This window comes from Leptonychotes weddellii, chromosome 12, assembly GCF_054177405.1.
Source record: "Leptonychotes weddellii isolate Sample4059 chromosome 12, ASM5417740v2, whole genome shotgun sequence".
NCBI classification, from domain to species: Eukaryota; Metazoa; Chordata; class Mammalia; order Carnivora; family Phocidae; genus Leptonychotes; species Leptonychotes weddellii.
In genome coordinates, this window is record NC_138380.1 from 10,985,176 (window position 1) to 11,010,009 (window position 24,834).

Consider the following 24,834-nt stretch of genomic DNA (forward strand, 5'->3'; position numbering starts at 1 on the left):
TGCAATACATCACCAGCACCACCCTCCATCACTATCATTGCCACTGCCACCACCACCACTGGCACTACTACTTCTGCTATTCTGCAATGCTTTGAGAGGCTGCAAATTTAATGGTTATTGGGATATATTTCTTGCTCCTCATTTTATAGCCTATCTTCCAGAAGGACCAACAATTCCAGGTCTCATCTGAGAGGTATGCTAATAAATGTGGACTTGGGTACTCAGAACCTACTGTATGAATACTTGATAATCAGTCTAATTCCCCCCTACCTCAGTATACTGCTGAGTGACAAGCTCTGGAGTTGGCCCCAAGAACACATAAAAGTCCAGAATTCCTCCTATGGTGCGATATGTCAAGGCAGGCAGGGGCTGGAATGTCACATCTGAAAATATAGAAAAATACCAATCAAGCGGGAACCTTTAAGGTGAGGAATTACCCCTGAAATTCTTACCTTTTCCTTCTTCCTATACCTCTTTATTAGGGAGTATTAAGAGAAAGTATTTTTACTATACCTACAAAGAATTGAAGAAGTTAAGTGAAAGTCTACAGGGTGCTACCCCTGGACTTTTTTGCCATTGGGTTTATTGTTTTTTACAATATGTTCTGTCATTCTGTTCTTTTAAAATTATTACTATAACTTTCATTTTAGACTAGTTTAAGACTTAGAAGAAGTGGCAAAAATGGTACTAGAGTTCCATTGTACATTTCAACCTGCTTCCCTCAATGACAACATCTTATATAACCATTGTACGTTGTCAAAACCAGGAAACTGACATTCATATAAAACTCTTAAGTCAGGGATAGATCTGACTCTGATTCGACCAGTTTTTATATGCATGCTCCCCACCACCACCTCCTGATTTTCCATCCCCTTTCCAATACACCGTATAAATTTTCTTCACACCTTCATACCCCCAGAATGAGCACTCTTACCCATAGCTTCACCACTAATTCAAATTAAAAAGATGGCTCCCATTGGCTGACCTCCAGGATATTTGGGACTCACCTGGTCTTTCTATCCCTTCTTACATCCCTTCTTACATGTTGCCAAATATAGTTCACAAAAATAAGGGGAGTTGCTGGCATCATCTTACCCATGGCATTGCTGTTTAGCAGGAGCACCCCATGGGCACTTCCATCCTCCTCCAGTGCCATGTAGTAGGGGTGGACTCCGTAGGAATTCTTCTTATACTGGGAGAATTGTAGGAGAAAAGTGGTAAGAGGTTAAAAGACATCTTTAAAGAAACTCCACAAAAAATGATTGACAAGGTATGTCCCGTCTTCTCTGTGCAATAAACTAAATACACAAAAAACAAAGGAGACTGAGCATTGGCACACTCATCTAAATGCGGAAATGTGACCATCTAAGGTGAGTCTGGGAAGACAAAGAATGGAGTGTACATAGTGCATAAAGAGAAGTAGACACAGATCCCAGATGCTCTGTCCTTACCCCTGGGGGCTGGTCTCTGGAAAACATCCCCCATGTGTGCCAGTTCAAGTCTCTCCGAAAGGCTGTGTGCTCTGTTTCCCCAAAGCCATAGATGTACTGGGAGGGAAGGCGAGTGGAGATGCGGATGAACATGTCGTTGAAGGTAAAGCCAAGGAGCTGAGAGTCCCAACTGCAACACAAAAGGGTGTATTTGGAAAAGAAATGGGCTATCCTGTTGGCTTCAAGCAGCTGACTTTTCAAGGACAGCAGGACTCTTGATTCCCTCTCCCACCCAGAGCCCTGTTAATCCTCCAGACAAACACAAAGTCTATTTGATTAAAATAATCTTAGTGCACCTGCTACCAGCCCAGGAGTGAGCCTTCATTCTTTTGGTTTCCTCTCTCACTGCTTCCCTTCAGTTCTTTTTCCCGGTCACCAGATCTAATCATTTTTCACATCTCGGGTGCTACCACTCCACACCAGCCCAGGGTTCCACTCTTGCTCCTCTATACAGTCCCTTTGCCACTTAACATCCAGAGCAATCCAACTACAATGTGCTCCAACCACAATGGGCATCCCCCCCCACCGCCATATGGCAGGTGTTGCTCCTGTTTCATGGCCTGTGCACTTCTTATTCCATCTGTCTGGAATGTTCTTCCCCTTCCCCCAGATCTCCACGTGGGTGGATCCTTCTCATCCAAGTCCTATTTCAAATGTCACCTTCTCTGAGACACCTATTCTGACCACAGTATCAAAAGCAGTAAACTCCCCATAACTCTTGATTACCCTGTTCTTTTTCCTACAGATCAGTTGTCACTACTTAAACTTCCTTATTTATATTTTAACTTAAGTTATCTTTGTTATTGATCATTAATTTTTGCCATGAGAAGAGAGACCTCATCTTCTAGAACCCCCTAATATAGAGATAATAAATACTAACCACCCCATAAACATCAGTACACATAAGTGCCTCAGTAGTTATTGCCAAGGGACTAAAGATTTCTCGTAAGAACAGGCCCCAAGGGAATAACGTATTCATAAATCTGGAAATGTATAGTGTGATGCTTTGAGCCCGGATATCTCCAAGGACAACGGACCTGGCAGTGCAGGGAACCATCAGTTCCAAATCAGACTAGCCACCTACATCACAGTGCCTGTACTCTTCCGGCGAATTTCAATCCCAAACGGATTCTTCTTAATGAGGACATCGTAGAGTTGACTCTCAGAGGTGCTGGATGGAACTGTGGGTATGTTGAGAGGGATCGGGACTTCATACCGATTATTGTTAGGATCATAAATCTAGGGTGAGTGGGAAGTAAATTAGGAAAATACAGTATTCGAGAAACCTATATCCTTAGCAGCAACTTGGTATCTTTGACATGGAGGTTGAATGCTGTCTTTCTTTGTCTTCATTAAGCTCATGATACCAGGGATTTAGTTACCATATCAAAGAACAATGTTAGACTTGACATTTTGATCTGAGTCTGTCATATCTCATTTTTAAGGCCCCTATTACAGTTAACACATCCACTTTGACATTGGTGATATCTTGGAAAATCAGTATGGTATCAGTTTGGTACATATGAATATATTATTTATTACTTTATCTGTGGGTGTATGTGAATATGTGAAAGCTTCTCTGAATTGAAAAAAAGTCAAAAAACATGAACTCTATTTGATTAAAATAATCATAGATGTCCTTGCTACAAATGGCATCTAAATTGATTCACTGAGTTCGTTCTCTACTCCTGCCTGATACTGTACTATAGACACTAGAGACACTAAATCAGATAAGACACGATCTCTGTTTTTAAGAAATTCACACGCTAACGGGAGGTAAAAGAGGTACCCACAATACCTGGGTGATGATAACCTCATATACAACTACGTGGGAGTGTTGTGAGATTATAGAGAAGAAAATGCCCAACACAGTTTACTGGAAGACCGAGATGTCATGGGCAAAATACAGGCTGTGTGTTAAAACCTTTGCAGCTGTTAAGCAAGCACAGCAAGGAGATGAAGTGAGTCCTGGTAGAGAAATAAATGCAAAGGCCCAGAGTATTAAAGCCAGGTCAGAAAGAGGCAAATGCTAGGGGGATATCTTGAAGCCGGAAATGCAAGCAAGTTCATTTAGTTCAAACTCACTAGGTGCCTACCACAGGCCAGTGCCATGGTGAGGATAGGAATATCAAAGAGCATCTTCCCTGCATTAGAAGATGTAAAAGGGCTCAGTCTAGGTTGATAGCAGTTCGTGATGAACCTTTTGGGCAATGCCCAATGTCTTTCATTTACTCTCTCAAGAAACATCTGAGTGCTGTCTACCAGGCTCTGTGTCAGATTTCAGAAACACAAATATGAATGGAGAAATTCCTGTCTTTGAGAAACTTACAAGTTAGTAGAGAAATATACATAAGAACAGCCTGTCACTAATCCTTAGATGTAATTAAAACATAGGAAAGAAAGAGATCACTACACTCTCGTGGCTATTTCTCAGCTATCCTAAGTTCAGCATCCTAAACTGAACCCATCATCTTATTTTGCCCAAGCCCAAACCTTCCAATGTTTCCATTCCAGGTAACGTCACCACCATCCATATAGAGACATACGACAGAAACATGGCAATCATCCTTGATGCCTCCCTCTCTCTCATCGCCTACTTGCAGTCATCACCAGATCCTATGATCCTACCTTCTCAATTCTCCCACCATCCTCCTCCTTTCTTATACCTGGTCTACACTTGGTTGCCCACATGGACAACCTAACTGGTAGCCTCCTAGCTGGCCTCTCCTTTTTCACTCTTGTCTTCCCAACCATTTTCTTTAGGGTAGACACAGTGATCTTTTCAAAATGCACATCAGAAGGGACAGCACCAGTCGATCAATGGTCTCTCAATGCCCCCAGGATAATGATCTAGTATACTGCGGCATGGTTAGCTCAGAGGAGCGCACTTATTTTAAGGTTCTGTGACCTCGACTAGCAAAAAGTAATGGAACTGCCAAGTGCCCAGTGGGCACTTGATACATATGTGTACTGCAAACAAACACATACCTTAAACTGCAGCATGTCATTCTTATGGTAGGTCACACGCAGACGGAGGGAGGTCACAGGTACTGAGGGCAGAGCAGAGGCATAGACAGAAGACTTTAAGGAGATGGTCGCAGTGGCTCCCTGTGAGTCGCACTGAACATTGTCGACAGAGTACAGATCATTGACGAAATAACAAAACGGGACTCCAGGAGAAGTGGGTACCTGGAAAGGAAAGCTAAGGTCAGCTCAGCATGCGGTCCTAGAATGATCAAATATAAAGGGGCTAGAAAAGGCCATTTACAGGGAGATAAATCCAGGCCATCACTCGCTTCCTTATACATTCATTGGTAGTGACATAAGTTTAAATTTCTGGTCTCCTTGCAAAGTATTTGTAAAAAAAAAAAAAAAAAAGTCCCACTCCTGTCCCTATCTATTGTTTATATCCAGATACAAACTCAGGTTCCTTTGGAAGTCCTGCCTTTCTATGGGTTTTAGGTAGTGACACAGGTACTCGAGCTATGCTCATGAAACTGGTGGTTGAGTGGAGAGGGTTTCGAGGCACGCTAGCGTCGTCAGCACGGTTACCTCCCAGGCACAGCCACGGGCAGTACAGTTTTCTGCAGAAGCACCGCTCTCATCGGGGAAACAGTCTATTTTTTCTGCATCCCTTATCTTCAGGTCCCACTCCACCGTGTATGCTTCTCCCAGGATAAGATCAATTCCCGTGATAAGAGCAACCTGTAGGGATGGGCAAGTGACAAGGAAATTTATCCCCAGGACAAAGGCCTTGCAAGATCTGAAACCTCTTTTAGGAAAGGAAATAGAAACCAGAGTAGACTCTCAACAATCCAAAGTGACACCCCACTGGAGCTTCTAGGAAGAGAGCTACGTGGAGAGAGGGGAAGAGCGCAAATGTGCCAACTCTATCAGAATCTTGTACGCCACGTTTGAAGAGAATTAGGCCAAATAAAATCTTCTGTGATCACCCACTTTCTTTCTTTCCCTGACTCCCCTTCCTCTTCCTTATTTGTACAAGAAGGTCTTCTGTGTTTCCCCTTGTAGCATAACACACATGAGCTCACGGGGCCATCTGAAATCAAGCTTATGTTCTTGCCTTCCATTCCCTAGCCCATTGTCCTGCCTTGGTCTGGAGTGGTGGCAAGAACAGAGGAGTAAGAATCATGTGGCTTGGGTTCTCATCTTCATTCTGCTGGGGAAACTTAGCCAAATCATTTCAATTCTTTGGGTCTCAGTTTCATCAATAGCAAAAGTGGGGAGTTGGCAAAATCATTACATTTCCTTCCATTTCTAACATCCCAACCTCTTCATTTCTCCAAGACCAAAGCCTCAAAACCCAAAACCTTGCTTCTTTGAGTCCCACTAATTCAAATATTTAATATTTTCTATGTATTTTTATCTCTTCTTTAATTAGCAATTTCCATAGTGCAGGTCCTCATTTGCCCAGATTTACAAAATCACACTCTAGGGATAATCACCCCTTTTCCAGGCTCTTCTCAGTCTAAATTCACCTTAAACTTCCCTATTCTACAAATCTCATGCCCCAGAGCAATGCTTTCATAATGGCACAGCCTTGATTCAAGGATTCATAGGACACACTTTGAGAATCCAATCTTCTCACTTTGGCATTTAAGACCCTCCAAAACCTGACCACAAATTATTTGTCCAAACTGATCCCCTCCCTATTCTAGTTATAGAATACTCACAGACGAATGTCAGGCTAGTCTCAATCCTTAGATTGGCTTATTCTGATATCTCAATCTTGCATGCTTTAGCTAGACAAATGCTCTTTCTAGGAAAATGGTGCCCTTCTGTGGAATGCCCTGCTAGTTGCCTGCCTTATATAAAAGTTCCCTTCTGATTCACTATTTCAGCTTAGAATATTAAAGTTCATGATTAAGAACTAAATTTTTAATCCATGTAACATAGCTGTGGCCATTAATAGGCAAGTGCAAGTCCACTGGGAGTTGCTGGCCCAGAGTCTCCTTCTTGATTTAAGGGGCTGCCCCTTCTCTGCACCTTTTCCTTCCTGCCTCCTCTTTTATTCTTCAGTAATAGGGCCATAGCAACTGGTATTAAGCTGTCACTTCCAGTCAACCCTGACAACCTTGAGCCACTGAACCAATGCTAGCAACTGACACTTTCTAAACTTGTTATTGCATGAAGAAAAAAATCCCAATTTGTTCAAAGTCCCATTTTGCTCAGTTTCCTATCACTTGTAGCTGAATGAATCTCTATCTGATATACCCTCACTGAAAGCCCAGCTTGAACCCTGACTTCTCCAATGGCTTTGCTCAGCCAGGCCATTAGGCTTTGGACATTAAATTAGATATAATGTCAGTTAACACTTCCTCTGTGTTGCTTTGGACTGCCTGTCCCCTTCCTGGTAGTTTCCTGTGTATAAATTTTGTCTCCCCACCACCCAAATTCAAGCATTGACATTTCCTTTGCTCTTATATTAATTAATTTAACAAATATTAATTGAGTTTGTTTTCATATATGCACCTTTCAAATGGCTTTCCCTTTGCTGTACGCATAACTAACCATATAATGCAGTTGTCCTTTGAACAACATGGGTTTGAACTGCATGGGTCCATTTACATGCATCTTTTTTTCAATAAATACAGTACAGAACTGCAAATGTTTTCTCTTCCTAAGATTCTCTTAATAACATTTTCTTTTCTCTAGCTTGTTTTATTGTAAGAATACAGTATAAAATTCTTATGATATATAAAATACGTGTTAATCGACAGTTTACCCGTAAGGCTTCTGGTCAGTGGTAGGCTATTAATAGTTAAGATTTGGGGAGTCAAAAGTTATTTATGGATTTTTGATGGCATAGGGGGGTCAGTGTCCCCCATGCTGTTCAAGGGTCAACTGTATTTTATTTCTAACTTTATAATGTAGGTATCCTCAACTTATGTTATAAGGCAAAATGGCCAATGCAATCAATACAGCATTATAGGAGAATGCCAGATTTACTTATTTTCTCCAAATTTGGAAGATCTCTCACAAACATGCTGACCCAGCAGCCCCCAGTCCCAGATCATCTGGGGGGCGATCTGGGGGGCCTGGAGTGAGGAGGATGGGGGAAAGGATTCCTCAAATGCTAAGATACCAGGGGAATAGATTACAACCTGCTCAGGAGCATCAGGTCTCATTACAACTGATTAAAAATGATTTTTTATCATTATCTAACCAAATAAGTGGCCATTAGCTAAGCTGAACAGATTTTTTGACTTGAAATATTTCTCTAAAATGTATGTGTTGGAGAGAAAGTCTATGTATCTGAACAGAGTAAAAAAAAAAAATGCACTTCAAAATTTTAATTAATAAGTATCCCATCTCCCACTTTGCCTTTCTAGCTTCAGTCAGCAGATTTCAGACTCACTTTCCCTCTAATCCTGTTCCCCACACTCCACACTTTGCTCTTCTGTCCCAGTCTCAATCCTCAGGTCCACTTATTCTGATATCTCAATCTTGCATGCTTTATCTAGACAAATGCTCTTTTGCTCTTTTGATTGATGGGCAAATGAGGGAATGAATAGATGAGAGAAATAGAAATAGATGAAAAGACCATTTTATCTTATTCTAGTTTCTCAGTAGCTCCCTGATCCATTCTAGCTCTGGCTTACCCCTTGCTTTTTTTTCTCTCCTAACCCTCTTAATTCCCCACCCCAGACCTCAGAGTGTGCCCTGGTCCTTCAGGAACCCATGCGACTTTGGCAAGAAGGAACACGTAAGCTCTGAATTCTTGGTAAACTATCTCAACAAAATTAATTTTTACCTGTAAGTTAGAATCATAAGTGACATTAGGAGAAATTTGACTTGGGAGACCATTGTGTTTCACAATAACATTGGTAGGTTCCTGGGTCCCAAGAATTTTAATCTCTTTAAATACTAAATTATTGGGGTCTTTGTAAGTTGACTGCAAAATCTTCACATCCAAGTAGTTCTGCAAAACAATTAAACACAAAGGTCTGCTGATTGATTGTCAAGTCACTCAAATATTCTATCCTAGACCAGATACCCAAAACTGCTTTGAATGCCTCTTAGCTGTCTCTACTAACATGTGCTCAAGAAGTACCAACTTTTTTAATACTCTCCTGAGTGAAAAAGAGAGAAACACACACAGAGCAATTTTTTTAAACTGCATTTTAAAAGACTGGCTACTTTGATTTAACTATATCATTGCCTCTTTTTACTAACATGGATGATTCAATTATTGGGAGTTAAGTTATAAACTGAAATGTGCCCAAGTAAGCACTGGTGATCTATGGAAGTGCTGAATAACTATACTGTACACCTGAAACTAATATAACACTGCATGTTAATTAACTGGAACTTTAAATAAAAACAAATAATAATAAAAAATAAAGTTCTTTTATCTTCAAAAAAAGGAAATGTGCTCATCTACAGTCATAAAGGCATATGAAGCTATAAATGTAATTACACACATATACAAACACACATGAGCTAATTGTCAGAGAAAAGCCCACACCTAAGATTCATAAAAATGTGCTACTTACCTGGGTGGCAGAAAACTCACAAAAGAGATAAACTTGATTGACCACAGTATCTGAAAGTGTGAGAAAGGTGAGTCAGCCTCTGGCCTGCCCACCACAGAACAGATCACTCCTTGGCTATAATGAAAGTTCCATCTTGAGAATGACAAGATTGTAGACAGAGTCTCCAAGGCCAGTCCACTCTTTTCCCTTTTCCTTCCTACCTTACCCTTGAAAAGATTCCCTTCCAAGTGCTTTCAAGGCACATGCCTCAAGTGAATCTATCTCCTAAGCTTGAACCACAAGAGTTGTTAGTATATTGGAGCCAGGAAAATGTGCGAAGAAGCATGGCTGGATGTAGGCACACGAGAACACACTCTCACTCTGCCTTGCTGCCATGCTATGTGTTTCCTATCATCGACTTTTGTATTTTAGGCGAAGAGATCTACAGTGAATGGCAGGAACAGTCTTGAAAACATCTCTTTCAGATGCCTGTTGACAACAAAATGAGAGCCTGTCTATATTGCTTGTCTGATGGGAGCATTCTAAGAGGTAGAAACATGTTTTCCTTCCATCTGTGGTCCATCTACCACAAGCTGTGAACAGTGCAACCCAAACAAAAATTCTCTTGAGTGATTAGCCCTGCTGTGCCTGGTGAGATTTCTCCCCTGGCTGAATGACCAGTGGAAGTAACTCACAGATGCAGGCTGTCATAACAGTGCTCACCTTTAGTTTCCCCATCATCCCAGAAAAGTTCGCCTTTTGCTTCTTTGTTATCATCTAGGGCAATGATAAGACCAAGAGGGTTCCGGCGGCTGTGGGAAACAAGGTTTAGGAAGGAAACAAACACTTAAGACTCAAAGAACTTTGCCAAATGAGCTAGGAATGTTGCCATCAGATTTCTCTCCTTTTTTTTTTTTTTTTTTTTGCACCAACCAAAACCAGTTTAAGAGAGAAAGAGCACACAAGCGGGAGGGGCAGAGGGAGAGAGATTGGGAGAATGCCAAGCAGACTCCTTGCTGAACACTGGCCCCCAACACGGGGCTCAACCCCACAAACCTGAGGTCATGACCTGAGCCTAAACCAAGAGTTGGACGCTTAACCAACTACACCACCCAGGCGCCCCTGCCATCAGATTTCAAATGGGAAAGGTTACTAGCAGCAGATGGCTCGACTTTTCTCCAGGCACAAAAGCAAAATCAACAGGCTCATCTTTCTCTAGAATCAGTAACGTCACAGGAGACAGAAATACTGCAAACATTAGCAATAAACATCTACATAGGAAACAAGAATTTAAGTACCAGAATCATTGTAATTGCTACTATAAAAGTTGCTGAAGCAACTATTATTCAGAATACAGACAATTAGAAGAGAAAGACATTCTAGACAATAATTGGTTCAGCCTAATTTTAGAGTTTGTTCAGGGGAAGCCTTAACCATGGTTGGGGGTATATATTTTTTTTCCTGCCAAAGAAAGTGACTCCATTTTGACTCAGAAAGCAATAAAATACAATAAAGTCCATCTATTTAATGGCAACTTTTCTAATTTGATTATTTATTATTAGTTCATTTGGAGAGGAAAATAAAACACTATAGTTTTCTGCTTTATAACTTAAAATATGAAACACAAAACACAACTCAAAAAGGTGGTAAAGTAGATGGGCACAGAGAAAGAGAGAAAGAGCCATTTCACATGGAATCCCACCTGGTGTCACTGCTCCCCGGACTCCCTCCTGGTTTCCTGCTCCCATTGGTCTGTCACTGACCTCACACTTTCTGCTCAGCCTTCCACTGTGCCCTATGCAAGGCAGGTTCCATTATCAATCAAATCACCTGCTTTCACTTAATACACATGTATTAAGTAGCTCTTGTTTGTTAACAAGTCTAAGAGATACAAAGATGAATAGATCACAACTCTATCGATGACCTTAAATATTATAAGAAGGATTAAACATATTCACTGCATAATCAAGGCAGAAAGTAGGGTGACACAAAAGTTGAAAGACTTATAGGAGTCCAGAATGGCACTTCCAGCAGTGTGGCTGACTAAATATTCTGGGGGACACCAGGCACCCTGAAAGACCCACCCAACACATGATCCTTAAATGTTGCTTAAGATGACCTCAAGTTGACAGCAGTCCTGATTTGCAACTGAAGAAAAAGGCAAATCCTCTCTGGAGGAATAAGACCCGTGTTTGGATCCTTAAGATCACTACATTTGAAAAACAAAAACATTACTATTTAAATACGCAAGGTAATAAGCCAGCATGAGAGAAAGTTGGCAAAAACAATGAACGATAATTTGGATTCTCCAAAGGATTTTAGATAATAGAATTTTCAGATACAAGGTATAAAGTAACTATGATTGAAATACTTAAAAATATTAAGAAGGAAAGAAAAAAAAATCAGCTAAGGCACAAAATAATATTTTAACAGTATACTAAAAAGTATTAAAAGAAAGTTTGGAGTGGCATTACTCCCTCTGCTGGAAGAACTGAGGAATCTTTCTTGCAGATGAAATTTTTAATTTGGAAAGTCATTAAGAATGTACCAGGCAAAGCATGTTGGAGAGGCTAATAAGTACAGAAGCCCAAATGCAGTCGAATAGATGGGTATGTCTGGGAACAGCAAGCTTTGGGGCATGGCTGGTCTTTAGGTGTGCATTCAGGTGTCTCAGGAGGCACAGTTTTTAACTTGCAACCAGACTGTGATTGGCCTGGAAACCATACGCATGAAAGAATTTGGACTTGGCGCAGGGGAGCAACAAGAAAAAAAAAATCTTCATTTTGGAAAGATAATTTTGGTATCAGTATGCAGAACAGCCTGAAGTTGAACCATTAGATACAAAGAAACCATTTGGTGTTAGATGAAGAAGTATTCTGCCTCGTTATCATAAAAAGTCTGTAATATGAAAAATTAAGGTAGTAAGGAAAGTTCAAAAGAAAAGAAAGATTTCTAACCTCCAAAGAACTCCCAGTCTATTAAAAACAAATAAGACTTTTAGCGACATATATAAATATATATGTCTTTAGTACAGATGGAGTCTAGAATTTCAGAATCAAAGAGTCATAAAGGAGAAATCAGTGATATGAGGGAGATTTGAAGTGAACAAGTAATTTTTGTACGCTGTTCTGCATCACAAGAAATAAATGGCTCACTGGGAGGAAAGGAATGGGAAATTGAGATTATAGGGTAATGGAAAGTGGACTCCCTCTCCCTAGAAATGAGAATGAATGAGTCAAGAGCATAGCACAATGGGTGGATGATCTGGCCAAGCAGGTAGGGTGATCAACAGACCCCGTTTACCTGGAACTAAGACGTTTCCCAAGACACGAAACTGTCGGTGCTAAAATTGAAACAGCCCTGGGAAAACGAGGAAGGATGAGGACCCCAGCAGCCAGTGTGTTTTGAGGAGAAATGCAGGAGATTTAAGGAAGGACAGGGATTAAGTTATTTAAAAATCCATCTTGTAAATCACAACTTCCTCAGAAGAGGCTGAGAGAAATACAAGGGACAGAGTTTGATGGACACGCACACCCCAGTCCCCTTCCTCCCCACACACCACGGAAAGCTTCAGCATCTTCTGCATGGGCAACAGATGGGAATGGAAATGACTAGCTTTGTCAGTAGCCTCCCCCTTGAAGGAAACTCCCGCCATACTCTACCTGGCCACTGTGGTGGTGGCTGGCTGTTGTGTGGGGAAGATGTGGCCTCCGCGAAGGTGAAGTCCAATTTTGTCTCCAGGAAGTTCCATCTCCACCCTTTGCTTCCTCCATCTCACTCGGGCCCCCTGATGCAGGCACACACGTCAAACACCTTGGCAGGATGACACATTCGCGCCCCCCTCTTACCCATGGGCTGAGTTATCTACAGCTATCCTTTTTCCACCCAGATGACTTAGTGTCTAGTCAGGCAATCAAATGAGAGGAAGGAAACAAATTAAGAACAGGTTCTGCCATTACTTGGGAGTTTGGGGGAGCGTTTACACCATGCCAAGGCTATCTGACATATATTAGATGAACTGATAGTTTTAAACAAGTTAGCTGACTCCTGACCAATATTTGGTCTCTCCATTGGACCCTCCAATATTTGCCCTTATCCTATGTTGAATAAAGTATATAAAAGTGTTTTTTTCAGATCTCTTCATGACTGACATGAAGTGACTTAGGCATACTTTATCAACTGTGCTATGAAATGACAGAAAACACCACAGAAACACTCCTTGGGATGTGGATAGATGTTCCTCTCTCCAGGGAGGCATCTTGTCTATGCAGCTGTGGTCTTGAGGAGTTTAAGAAAAGTCAAAGCTACTTACAGTCTCGTAATCGTACCAGATGGCATCGGGCATATACGCCATCACTTTCTCTGCACCCTGAAATTAAAACAAAATATCGTTCTTCATGGCCCAGCCTCTGAAGGGGATAAAATGGATTTCTTAGCATTCCCAAAGGAGCTTCTTAACCATATACTGAGAGAGCATAAGTGGCCTTTCTTTTCTCTGTCATCAAATTGTGACTTTCTTCTAATAGGAATAATAGAAGCAATAACTTGGCAACCCAAAGGGAAATGCCAGTGGAAGCACATTAGGATTAATAATAATCTTGAAATACATGTTGTGGTAAAAATTCCAGCTTTACATGAACTCCTGTAATCCTCCCAACTGCCCCCGGTGGCAGGTACTCTCATGATCTCACCTTTCCAGCTGAGGAACTCACCCCAGGCCACACAGTACTAAGAGGCAGAGACAGCAATCAGACCCTGATTCCATCCAACCTTAGACACACTGCCGGCCCCTTGCTCCATTCTGCCTCTATCTCAAGGAGCAAGAAGGATCTGCTAGGAGACTCTGATGATGAACAGGACCATTCCCAAACCCAGAACCACCAATAGTTGCTTCTACACTGATTGGGAACTTGGTCAAGAAAAAAAGACTCCTAAGTCACCCATCTCCAACTTCCCCAAACCTCAGCACACTGTCTTCAAGGCCATCTCAGCCATGGAGGCTGGACTCGGGCTTGGAATAAAGAGAAGATAAATGGTTCCAGGAAGAGAAGAGTTTGGAGGGTAGCAGGAACAGAAGCAGAGACCATCCGCGTGCCTCGGTGGGACACTTACCTCATCCAGAACCGGAGTGATGAGGAGGCCGGGGCCCCATAAAAACTGTCGGTGCACATCCCACGTACTGCTGTCCCCATAGAACCTGGAGATCAGAGACGTTCACTGCAATCTGGGTCAATGCTTCCTGACAACTCTCCCCTCAACTGCCCAAAACATGCAGACCACCTGCCTGTGGTAACCCCCCAAATTATTCTGGGACACCTACTCAAGCCCAGCAGATGGGTCCACTTTCCCCAACCCATGCACTCTCCTTTTCTTTCCCTGGTTGGACACAAGTGCCTATTCCAGGATATACGCTAGGCAGGGTCCAGATTGTAAGTCTGTTCACCATATGCCCCTTTAAATAAAATAAATAAAACAAGGAATACATCTTAAAACTTCAGCTGACTATCAAGAAGGAGCTGGATGCGATCATGACAAATAGCAGATAATTTAAAATTCTACTCTTTTCTCTTTTAGGGTATCTGCCTTTTAACAGGGAATTCCAGGAGATGGTAAAAATGGACTCAAAATAATGAATGTATAATAATAGTAATAATAATAATAATAACGATAATAGCAGATACGTGCCTGAGAGCCTAGAATGTCAGACACCTAAGGGGGTTCACTGCATTTTGACATGGAAAACCTCAAAAGTGGCCTTTTTCAGGGTTAAGTTGGAGATGCTCATTGGCTGGCAGTAAAAATTCTGGGACTCTAGAAATCCTCTGTAATATTCTTATTCGTCTGTAAATAACAGGTTCATCCTAGGGCTTGAACATAGTGCATTACAGAAGACACCATCCTGATCAAGCTATCAAATCCTTTAAACTAAGAATCAAGAAACAATGGATGAAAGAACTTAAATGATTTGTCTAAGACAGAAAGTTAGCTGGTGGCAGAACAAAGACCCCAAAGTCCCATGATTTTAGTCTTCTTCTATCCCCAAAAGAGAACAGGCTATACCACTTAAATATACCTCTAGAACAGTATGGAGGCAGCAGTGGCCTTGCAAATACCAACTGAGTATCCCAGTTAAAAAAACATATAGATATCTGAATAACCACTTGAAGTGTCTCAGTGTTCACTGTGATATTTGATGAAACAGTCCATGTCGCCAGTCACGTTAACAAAACCCTCTGGATGTGGTGAACTTACTCATGCAGAAGGGGCCTGGCCACTGTGTCCCCCCGGCTGTGGGCGCGGTAGAAGAGGGTGTAGAGGTAGGGTAATAGGGTGTAGCGGATGGTAAGGTAGTGCCTGGAGGAGTTCAACAGCAGAGAGTCAGCTCCAAAGGAGGCAGGATCCTGGGCCTGGGAGGAATAAGAGGTTGCCACTGTGATCCGGCTATGAATGACAGAAGCATCTGGAGAAATCCAGACCCCATTCATCAGAACCGAGAGTTTCCTTCCTCAAAGACCTGAGGCCTAGGGTATAAACTCAGCCTCTGAGCAATACAGGGGGCAGAGGGAGATCGCTTCACCAAGTAAATGTCATTCACCACCTGGCAACTCATACAGCCTCATTCACGCTAAGGACTGCTCTCTCAGGAGACTGCCGTTTCCATCATTTTGAAGTACTTCCTCATCTGATTCTCATTACAAAACGAGCAATGTAGACAGAGTGTACAGACGTTTGATGAAAACCTTCACAGACTCTCCATCTCCTTGACCGCAGCAGTACCAAGAGCAGACTCTGTGACAGCAGAGCATTTTAATGGCACGTCAGAGGACCCGGTTAATTGCAAATTAGCCTAAGTGAAGCGCCAGGTAGGAGGCTGGCTCGCTAGATGTCTTGGCGAGGATGCAGACGGATCCCGCTCTAATGTACGCCAAATTTGTTTTGATCATGTCTCCTGGGAGACTTACCTTGTAGCCTTGGCCATTGTGATTCCTGGAGAATGGATAAAATGCCCCCAGCTGCATCCACCGCCTACAGAGCTCCTCAGGGGCATCCAGTGCAAAGCCACATATGTCAGCACCCACCTGGAAGGACACACAGACAGAACGTATACCTCAATTCCATCCCGCCCCCTTTGCTTTCCATCAGGGACTTCCCAATTGCACTTCACCAAGTTTTACTGAGAAGGCTTATAGAGTGTGATCAGAATTGGGTCACATCACATGTTCACTCTTTTTTTTTTTGGGAGGGGCAGAGGGAGAGGGAGAGAGAATCTTAAGCAGGCTCCATGCCCAGCACACAACCTGACATGGGGCTCCATCTCACAAGCCCGAGATGATGACCTGAGCCGAAATCAAGAGTCAGATGCTTAACCAACTGAGCCATCTAGGCACCTCTCATGTCCACTCTTTACTGTCAGATGACTATGAGTAAGTTATTTTATCCTTCTGTGCCTCAGTTTCCTCATTTTGTTAAAGTGGGCATTAATTAGCTACACAGGGTTTTAGTAAATGACATAATGGAAGTAAAACACTTGACATACAATAGCTTTTGTTTTTTAAAGATTTATTGATTTATTTGAGTGAGACAGAGAGAGAGGTGGGGGGGGGGGGCGGGCAGAGGGAGAGGGAGAGAGGATCCCAAGCAGACTCCCTGCTGAGCATGGAGACTGATGTGGGGTTCCATCCCACTACCCAAAGACCATGACCTGAGCTGAAACTAGGAGTCAAACACCCAACCAACTGTGCCACCCAGGTGCCCCGACATACAACAGCTTTTTGATGGGTAGAACTAAAATTACTTCCAATATTATTTTGACCACCACTGACCAATCAGAATTAACTTTCCAAAGCCTAAATCTGATTCCATCAGTCATGTATTCAAACACCTCCAGGGTCTCCTCACAGCTTAGCTAGCAGCTCCTCAAAACCTGGTTCCAACCCACCTGTCCAGCATCACTTTCCACTCAAGTCCTACAAACCAATCCTTATAAACATATCAAATTCTCCCCCTTACTGCTTTTCCTGTTTATTTCTCAATCTTAAAATGACTTCTCCATTGGTCTGATAAAATAAGTCCACTTTCCAAGGGTAAACTCAAGTGCAACCTATTCCGTGAAGTTTCTCCTGGCTCCTTGCCCTGACTCCCTGTGTTCCTTGTAATCTTGTCAGAATTAAAAAGTCTCTTTCTCAGGATTTCCCTCAACATTTAATTTGTATATCCCCACTTGTCATAATTATTTGTTTATATATTTCATATATAAGGGGACAGAGAAGGTGTTTTTGTACTATATTTATGCTTTTCTCTACCCTCATCATGCATACCTAGCTTAGTACCTCGCACATAGTAACAGCTCCATAAATATATACGCTGAATTTAACTAAAAGATGTCAAACCCACCTCTAGGAACCTGGCAATGTTATGTTTTCTCATGTGGGTGCTGGATACTTAGATGTGTTCAGCTCGTAAAATTCATCAACTATATACTTAAGTATATGTGTACTTTTTTGTGTGTATGTTATACTTTAATAGAAAAAAAATAGTCCAATGATAGCACTTCCAGGTTCCACTTTCTATCTTGATAAGTCAGCACAGAAAAGAATGTTGTATCAGAGCTATACTGATGTAGATGAAGGCACTGTTCTCAAGACATTAAATCCCTGGGCCAGAAAGGGTAGGAGAGGTGAGCTTCATGCTCTGAGAATTTTCTAGAATGAGGCTTTCTGGGGATTGAGGTAGGGATGTGGACTCACCATTGGGATACCAAAAAGGTTGAATTCCAGCACACCAGGGATAGACCACCGAAGATCATTCCAGGTGGCTGCGTTGTCTCCTAACCAGTGGGCTGCAAACTTGCCAGATCCCGCAAAGGTAGAACGGGTTATAATGAAGCTTCTCTTATTAGGGGACACAGTCTTGACAGCTCTAGAAAGGGAGAGAAACTTAAGGAGTCAATGTGTGATCTCAGCCCCCCAGATACAGTGACAATGCCAAGGATCATTGTCTTTTAACTCCCTCCTAGGAGGGTTAGAGCTGCTGTGGAAGCAGATTGCATCATTAAATATGTTTCCATTTTATTTTGTTTTGTTTTAAGGTGTTTTATGTACATCATGAAATCCATAATTTCCAAAATTTTTAAAAGCAGCCTTGAAAAGGCTAGTAACTAGAGGTATACAATTTTTATGGAATGAAGGTGAAATTTAATTTTACATAGATGTATATACATTGATCTTTCACATTGCATGATTTTAAACATACACAAAAAGTGAATTTATGAACAGCCTTTTGGAGCTTAAAATCTCTTTGAGTAGTCATTTTAAATTTATAGATACATGTGTGTACTTTTATAAGTAACTATAAATATATATCATCTATATTTTTTAAAAGATTTATTCATTTATTTTGAGAGAGAGAGAGAGAACTAGTGGGAGGGGTAGAGGGAGAGAGAATCCCAAGCAGACTCTGCACTGAGTGCAGAGCCCAATGCAGGGCTCAATCTCACGACCCTGAGGTCATGACCTGAGTTGAAACCAAGAGTCAGATGCTTAACCGACTGTGCCACCCAGGCGCCCCATCTATATTTTTAAAATTATAAGTCTATACGTCTATTTTAAAACTTTTGCTCTGTAATTTTTAAAACAACTTTTAAGAAGGCTAAACTCACACCATGACTTTGCTAATGAATGAATGTGGTTTTGGTCTGGCTTCCTGCCATCACTGCTACCGTAAGTACAGTAAATTCTCAGTACGTTTTCCTCACTGTAGAATTTGAGTCTATACACAAGGGTAGACACAGCACAGTAGAAGGATGCTGAGCCAGTATCCAAAACCCTGAGGCACATGAAGTCTATAAGTTACTTTACCCTCCATACTCCATACAGTGTGGCAGAGAGGAAAATACATGGGTTTCGGACTCATGCAAAAATGGTTTAAAATTTGTTTTTACAACGTATTAGCTGTTTGCCCTTGGTCAAGTTACTTCTCTTTATTTCTTCTAGCCTTCCATTTATTCATGTATTCATCCATTCTTTCATTTTATACATTCCACAAATATTTACCGGATTCCTTCTTCCCTATGTGCCGGGTAGTTTCTTCATTCATTCAGTAATAAGAAACCTATTTATCTTGCAGAGTTCTTAAAAATAACACACTGGCACCTGGCATCTAACAAAGATCAATAATCTGGTCATGTATGAAGTCCACAGCAACAGTGGTCTTACTCTGCCGTGGCCATTGTCATGGAGTAGCCATAGAGATTGTGGACGTCATACTGCCTGCCCCAGTGCTGGACTGCGTCCATGCAGAGACTCTTGGAGAACAGGTACCCATCCAGGATTCCTGGGGCAAAGGAGGGAATCGGTCAATGAGAGCCTCAGATGCACATTCCCTGCTCCTGTCCTAGCCTATGGCGGAACCGGAAATGGTAGCACTCTAGGCAGGGTTTCTTGTGGCCATCCTGGAAATGATCACACAGCTTCCTCACTATCAGAGGGTTTTATGTTGGGAGTAGTTTCTCTGATATATAAATAAACTGTGTTGCTCCATACACACTCTTTCACCCCAGGTGCTCATGTGGCTTAAGGTAGGCACTTGGAAACCAGAGGATCCAGTTAGACTTGACGTTTAATCTGAATTCTGCAAACTTAGCCAAATCATGTGGTCCGAGAATAGAAATAGTGGATGAAAGTGTAAATTAATTGTTTGCCCCTTTTTTCCACTGACCAGAGAGTAAAAAGCCTGCTTCCCCAATCTGTCTTATGCTACTATTCTTTTCTGCTCCCATCGTACCATTCTGACTCCAATCCAAATTACCTTTGCATCTTAGCTACTGCGATAGTTTCTTAATGGCTTATTTACTTATGATCTATTGATCTCCGAATTCATACTGCACACTAACACCAGATTAATATTTCCAAAACCATTCGACTATCCTGGTTCCCTTACATTAAAACATAAATAGCTTCCATCACCAAAAGAATAAAGTATTAACTTTCGCCCCCCCCATGCAAATCACTGGCCCATCTGCCCCAATTTACTATTTTCTCACCAGAATGGAAGTCTTCATTAGATGCTATAATGTTAGCACCTTGTTCTTTCCTTAATCAAGATAAAATGTATCTGTGAGCCTCTAGCTTTCTTCAAACTACAATAAATGCTGTGAGTCCAGGGCCATACCCTGAGAGATGGTGTTGTTCAAAGTTCAATTGGAGCTCACTAGCATCATATTCACAGACTCTGACTTTAACCTTCAAGGCCATGGGTTCTGGGTTCTGGCTTCTTTTCATCCTACGTTTCCTGTCTGTTCTTCACATTCTTGATATCACTAGACTTCACCGTCATCCGAAGACCAAGCCCAGTTATATGGTCTCTCTCTGGTAAGCCCTGACCTCGGGGGATACACGCTAGGGAGTAATACAAACTAACCACTAGCCTCTGGCCTCTGCACTGAATGTTCTCTGGAACTTCTCCTGGAAATAGCTAAATGTCTGTAGAAAGACGAGTGACCCCGTTTGAATTTATGCCTCATTTAGGAAAGCTTGGAGTGCTTTGATTTTCTTTCCTAATCTTCTGTATATATTACCCACATTTTCCTCTCCCTACGTACATTTATACACAAACTCCCTTGCCCGGTAGTTCATATCTATCCTTATGAATGTAAAATACCAAATATGCATTGCTACTTTAATTATCCACCACCAAGACTTACTAGGAGTGAATGGGGGATAATTTAGATTGCTCGTGGAACATCCTGAAACGGAACCATCAACGAAGTTGGAGATTTCATTCATATCCTATAAGACAAAGGGCAAAACTACTATGAAGGAAAAGAAATATGCCCCCTTATGTTGTACTGATGTTTGTCTCCTTTTTTGTTTTTTTAAGGAATCAGAGAAATGATTCCAGATATTTCTTCTTTAAAGAGGTTATTATGCACATGGAGGGAAATAGATGTTCCTGTCTTCTCTACCCATTGAAGGTTCCACAGAGAAGGTTCTTAAAATCCCTTCAAAATGCTGTATGTCTATAACCATGGGAAATAAAAAATTTTCAAAAACATTAGGTGAAAAAAGATCTCAATTTATATGATTCCATATATATCAACTTATACATCCTCTATATATCCAAATATAGCTATGAATGCACATATATATCTATCTAGATACATACATACACACGTACATACATACATACATACAAATAAACACATAGAGAGAGTGAGGGCATGAGCCCATGCCAACAGCTGGGCAGGTGAGGGTTCTAGGAAGATATGTACCAAAATGTTGATGGGGTAGATGTCTTTGGCTGATAACATTTTAGAGGATTTTGCTTTCATCTTTTTAGCTCTCTGTATTGTTTGGATTTTCTACATTTCTCTTAAAAATAGAAAAAAGTTCAACTCTAGAGCTCCCTAAATTTTGCTGAACATCTGCTGCTTTGCATTTGTTTTCATTTGATATCATATGTGACATTTGTCCTTACCACCCCCATAGTTTTGTCATGCACCTGGGGACTTTGGTTCTGATCAATTTGTCCACCATGTCCAAAGGAAAGAACCCTGAACTGGTGATTGAAAAACCGTGTACTTTGTGGCAATGTAAAGCATATATGACCGATTTTTACTTTGTTCAGCTTATTCATTTTTAAAAGAAGAGCTGGATTCAGAAAAAAAAATTTTTTTTCTTATTTTATTTCCAGACCTAATGATCTGATTTAGATTCTAAGCTACGTGTTTCAATAAGATTATTTAACTAGTAAGATAGGGAATATCAGAATTACTGCCCTATGTGCTTTCTTCTCCTCCTCTTTCCACCATGTTCCTTGACTCAATGATATATACACAGTCTGAATATTAGTCACCAAATATTCAGAGTATTAAGAACTCACAATCCAGATTCCATCAAACTCTACTTGGTTGTGGAAAAGCTCAAATTCCTTTGCCCACCAAACAGCACAATCAGGGTTGGTATAATCAGGAAACACAGTTTTTCCAGGCCAGACCTGCAGGAGAAAAAGAAAAACATTGATCAGAGTCAATTAAATGAATATAGAGCTAGATGGCTGGTGGTCTCGGGATGAGGGGACAGGGGCAAGTGTATCCCCAGCATGTATAAGGCATCTCAAAGTGTCAAGACCACTACACACACGCAAACACACACACACACACACACACACTCTGCCACAGCCCCGCCACCAGCCCCCAGGTCCCCCATTCAGTTACCTCCCCAATGAGTGGAGTCACCCCATCTGAAGCATTCACCCATATCTTCATGCCCGAACCCCTGTCATACGGGCCGTAGGGATTGCTGGGCGAAGAGTTGTTGGAGATGGCTGGATCCTAAGAAGAGGAAAAATACAGTGAAGCACCCAGCTTCAAGCTCGAGGCACAGAAAGGAGACTGGGAATTGGGGGGTGAAGGAGAGGGAGGTGGCTATAAAGACAAGGAAGAGCAAGCACCCGATGATCGGGGGGGTGGGGGAGGAGGATGGCACGTACCACAATGATGACCAATTTCTGACTGTTATTGTGTAACTCCTTAACAAACTCAGGGAAACCTTTAAAATTGACTGGATCATAAGTGAAGTCCTTCCTCTCATCCATATAATCAATATCGGCATGCTGAACATCCTGAAAGCATACACAAACTCTACAATTTAGGGCTCCAGAATTTCCCTGTTCAAAAGACTCAGTCAAATCATCACTATTATTATCCACCATACACACTGGCTCCGTGCCGGGCTTGAAATGGAGTTCTTGATCAGTCTCTGGCATCTAAGTGCTCCTTTGCCAATAGTAATTTCAAAAACAGAGGACCAATTGTGTCCCTAAGGCCTGACCCCCACCCCTGGAATCAGGTTAACTACATCACCCGGCCTTGTCACCTGGCCCCCTCTGGCACTCAAAACCAATCTAACAAACAAACCACGACAATCAAAACAAATCACTAAGGCTATCAAAAACATATCTGTACCTAGATCCTACCCCATCCACAAACTGAAAGGGAGAAGAGACTGTCCCACGTCTCCCTCATTTTACTGCCCCACATTTTGTTTTGTTGCTTCTCTTCTCTTTTTTTTTTAATTTTTCACTTTTTTATTTTATTATGTTATGTTAATCACCATACATTATGTCGTTAATTTGGGTTTTTTTTTATTATGTTATGTTAATTGCCATATAGTACATCATTAGTTTTTGATGTAGTGTTCCATGATTCATTGTTTGCATATAACACCCAGTGCTCCATTCAGTACGTGCCCTCTTTAATACCCATCACCAGGCTAACCCATCCCCCCCCACACCTCCTCCCTAGAACCCTGTTTTTTTTTCTTTTTTTTTGTTTTTTTTTTTTAAAGATTTTATTTATTTATTTGAGAGAGAGAATGAGAGACAGAGAGCACGAGAGGGAAGAGGGCAGAGGGAGAAGCAGACCCCCTGCTGAGCAGGGAGCCCGATGTGGGACTCGATCCCAGGACTCCAGGATCATGACCTGAGCCGAAGGCAGTCGCTTAACCAACTGAGCCACCCAGGTGCCCTAGAACCCTCAGTTTGTTCCTCAGAGTTGTTGCTTCTCTTCTAACTCAAGTTTTCTTTGGCACTTATTTTTTCCTAATTCTACCTATATGAAAATAGTGGTGCCCAAAATGAAATTGACTCTTGCCCTAGGACCTATGTGTCTGCCTCTAAGGGAAAGGGGTAGGGAAGAGAAGAGGATTATTCCAGAGACTACTGGGCTTTTTCCTTTGCACCTCTTGAAAAACCTCACTCTCCATGATTGAACAGACACATTCAAATTTAGCCATTCAAAATATTAAAATATTCTGTTATTATATTTTTGCTCACTTAAACTAGGGAAAGAAATGTTTTGAGAACTCAAGAAAAAACACATTATATAAATGTAGTCAATACAGTAAGCATAAGAAAATTTTACTAAGAAAATGTTATAAGAAAAACAAAGACAAACAGATCATCTCTGAACCCCAAAATGGTGGTCTCTAAGTATCATTTCTTATTAAAAAGAACTAGTTCCTTAAAGGAATGGCCAGCACAGCAAAAAAGTCTAGCATTCTGAATATATAAAAATCTTTTTATTGTATATATTAAAAAAATAACTCAGGGGGAGAAATTATAAGCAGTTGTTCCTATTCCCCAAGGAAATTCCTTTATTTCAGGAGGAGGTTTAAAGCCTTACTTACATAAGGGAGCCCTGCCGCACGGTTTCTCTCCACGACTTCCTTCATGCTATCTAGTGTTCCATAATCATAACGACTGAGATGAAATCCAAGTGCCCAGTATGAGGGAAGGGTTGGCCGTCCAATGAGCTGAAAAAGGTATGCAAAATGGAAGTTAGCAAATACTCGATTTTTAACAAAGCTTTGTAAGCATTGGTTTGCGGACACAAGACAACTCCAATTTCCAACACACCATGTCATGAATGTTGGAATGTTAGTCTATTTTCCTAGCCCCTTTATAAATCATTGAGGGTGGGATCAATTTGTTGTAGCAGATTTATAATAGCTGCTTACAATAGCCCAGTTTTTTATTATTATGTTATGTTAATCACCATACATTACATCATTAGTGTTTGATGTAGTGTTCCATGATTCATTGTTTGCGTATAACACCCAGTGCTCCATTCAATACGTGCCCTTTATTACCCACCACCAGGCTGACCCATCCCCCGACCTCCCTCCCCTCTAGAACCCTCAGTTTGTTTCTCAGAGTCCACAGTCTCTCATGGTTCGTCTCCCCCTCCGATTTCCCCCCCTTCATTCTTCCCTTCCTGCTATCTTTTTCTTTTTTTTTTTTTTAACATATAATGTATTATTTGTTTCAGAGGTACAGGTCTATGATTCAACAGT

The 24,834-nt window shown here is 41.4% G+C and overlaps 1 protein-coding gene across 1 annotated transcript in view; it reads right to left on the reverse strand.

The window, feature by feature from the left end:
* MGAM (maltase-glucoamylase) overlaps positions 1–24,834 on the reverse strand; it is a 77,795-nt gene that overhangs the window by 29,209 nt on the left and 23,752 nt on the right. Inside the window, exons 10-30 of the mRNA XM_081799969.1 lie at positions 24,169–24,311; positions 22,472–22,603; positions 22,197–22,313; positions 21,863–21,976; positions 20,685–20,769; positions 19,198–19,315; positions 17,731–17,902; positions 15,946–16,062; positions 15,236–15,390; positions 14,096–14,180; positions 13,296–13,352; positions 12,646–12,770; positions 9,707–9,795; positions 9,005–9,054; positions 8,263–8,430; positions 5,043–5,195; positions 4,479–4,679; positions 2,575–2,729; positions 1,452–1,620; positions 1,096–1,192; positions 271–383 (exon numbers count right to left, since the gene is read on the reverse strand). Coding sequence (XP_081656095.1) covers positions 271–383; positions 1,096–1,192; positions 1,452–1,620; positions 2,575–2,729; positions 4,479–4,679; positions 5,043–5,195; positions 8,263–8,430; positions 9,005–9,054; positions 9,707–9,795; positions 12,646–12,770; positions 13,296–13,352; positions 14,096–14,180; positions 15,236–15,390; positions 15,946–16,062; positions 17,731–17,902; positions 19,198–19,315; positions 20,685–20,769; positions 21,863–21,976; positions 22,197–22,313; positions 22,472–22,603; positions 24,169–24,311 — 2,615 coding nt within the window. The remainder of the gene's footprint in view (positions 1–270; positions 384–1,095; positions 1,193–1,451; positions 1,621–2,574; positions 2,730–4,478; positions 4,680–5,042; positions 5,196–8,262; positions 8,431–9,004; positions 9,055–9,706; positions 9,796–12,645; positions 12,771–13,295; positions 13,353–14,095; positions 14,181–15,235; positions 15,391–15,945; positions 16,063–17,730; positions 17,903–19,197; positions 19,316–20,684; positions 20,770–21,862; positions 21,977–22,196; positions 22,314–22,471; positions 22,604–24,168; positions 24,312–24,834) is intronic.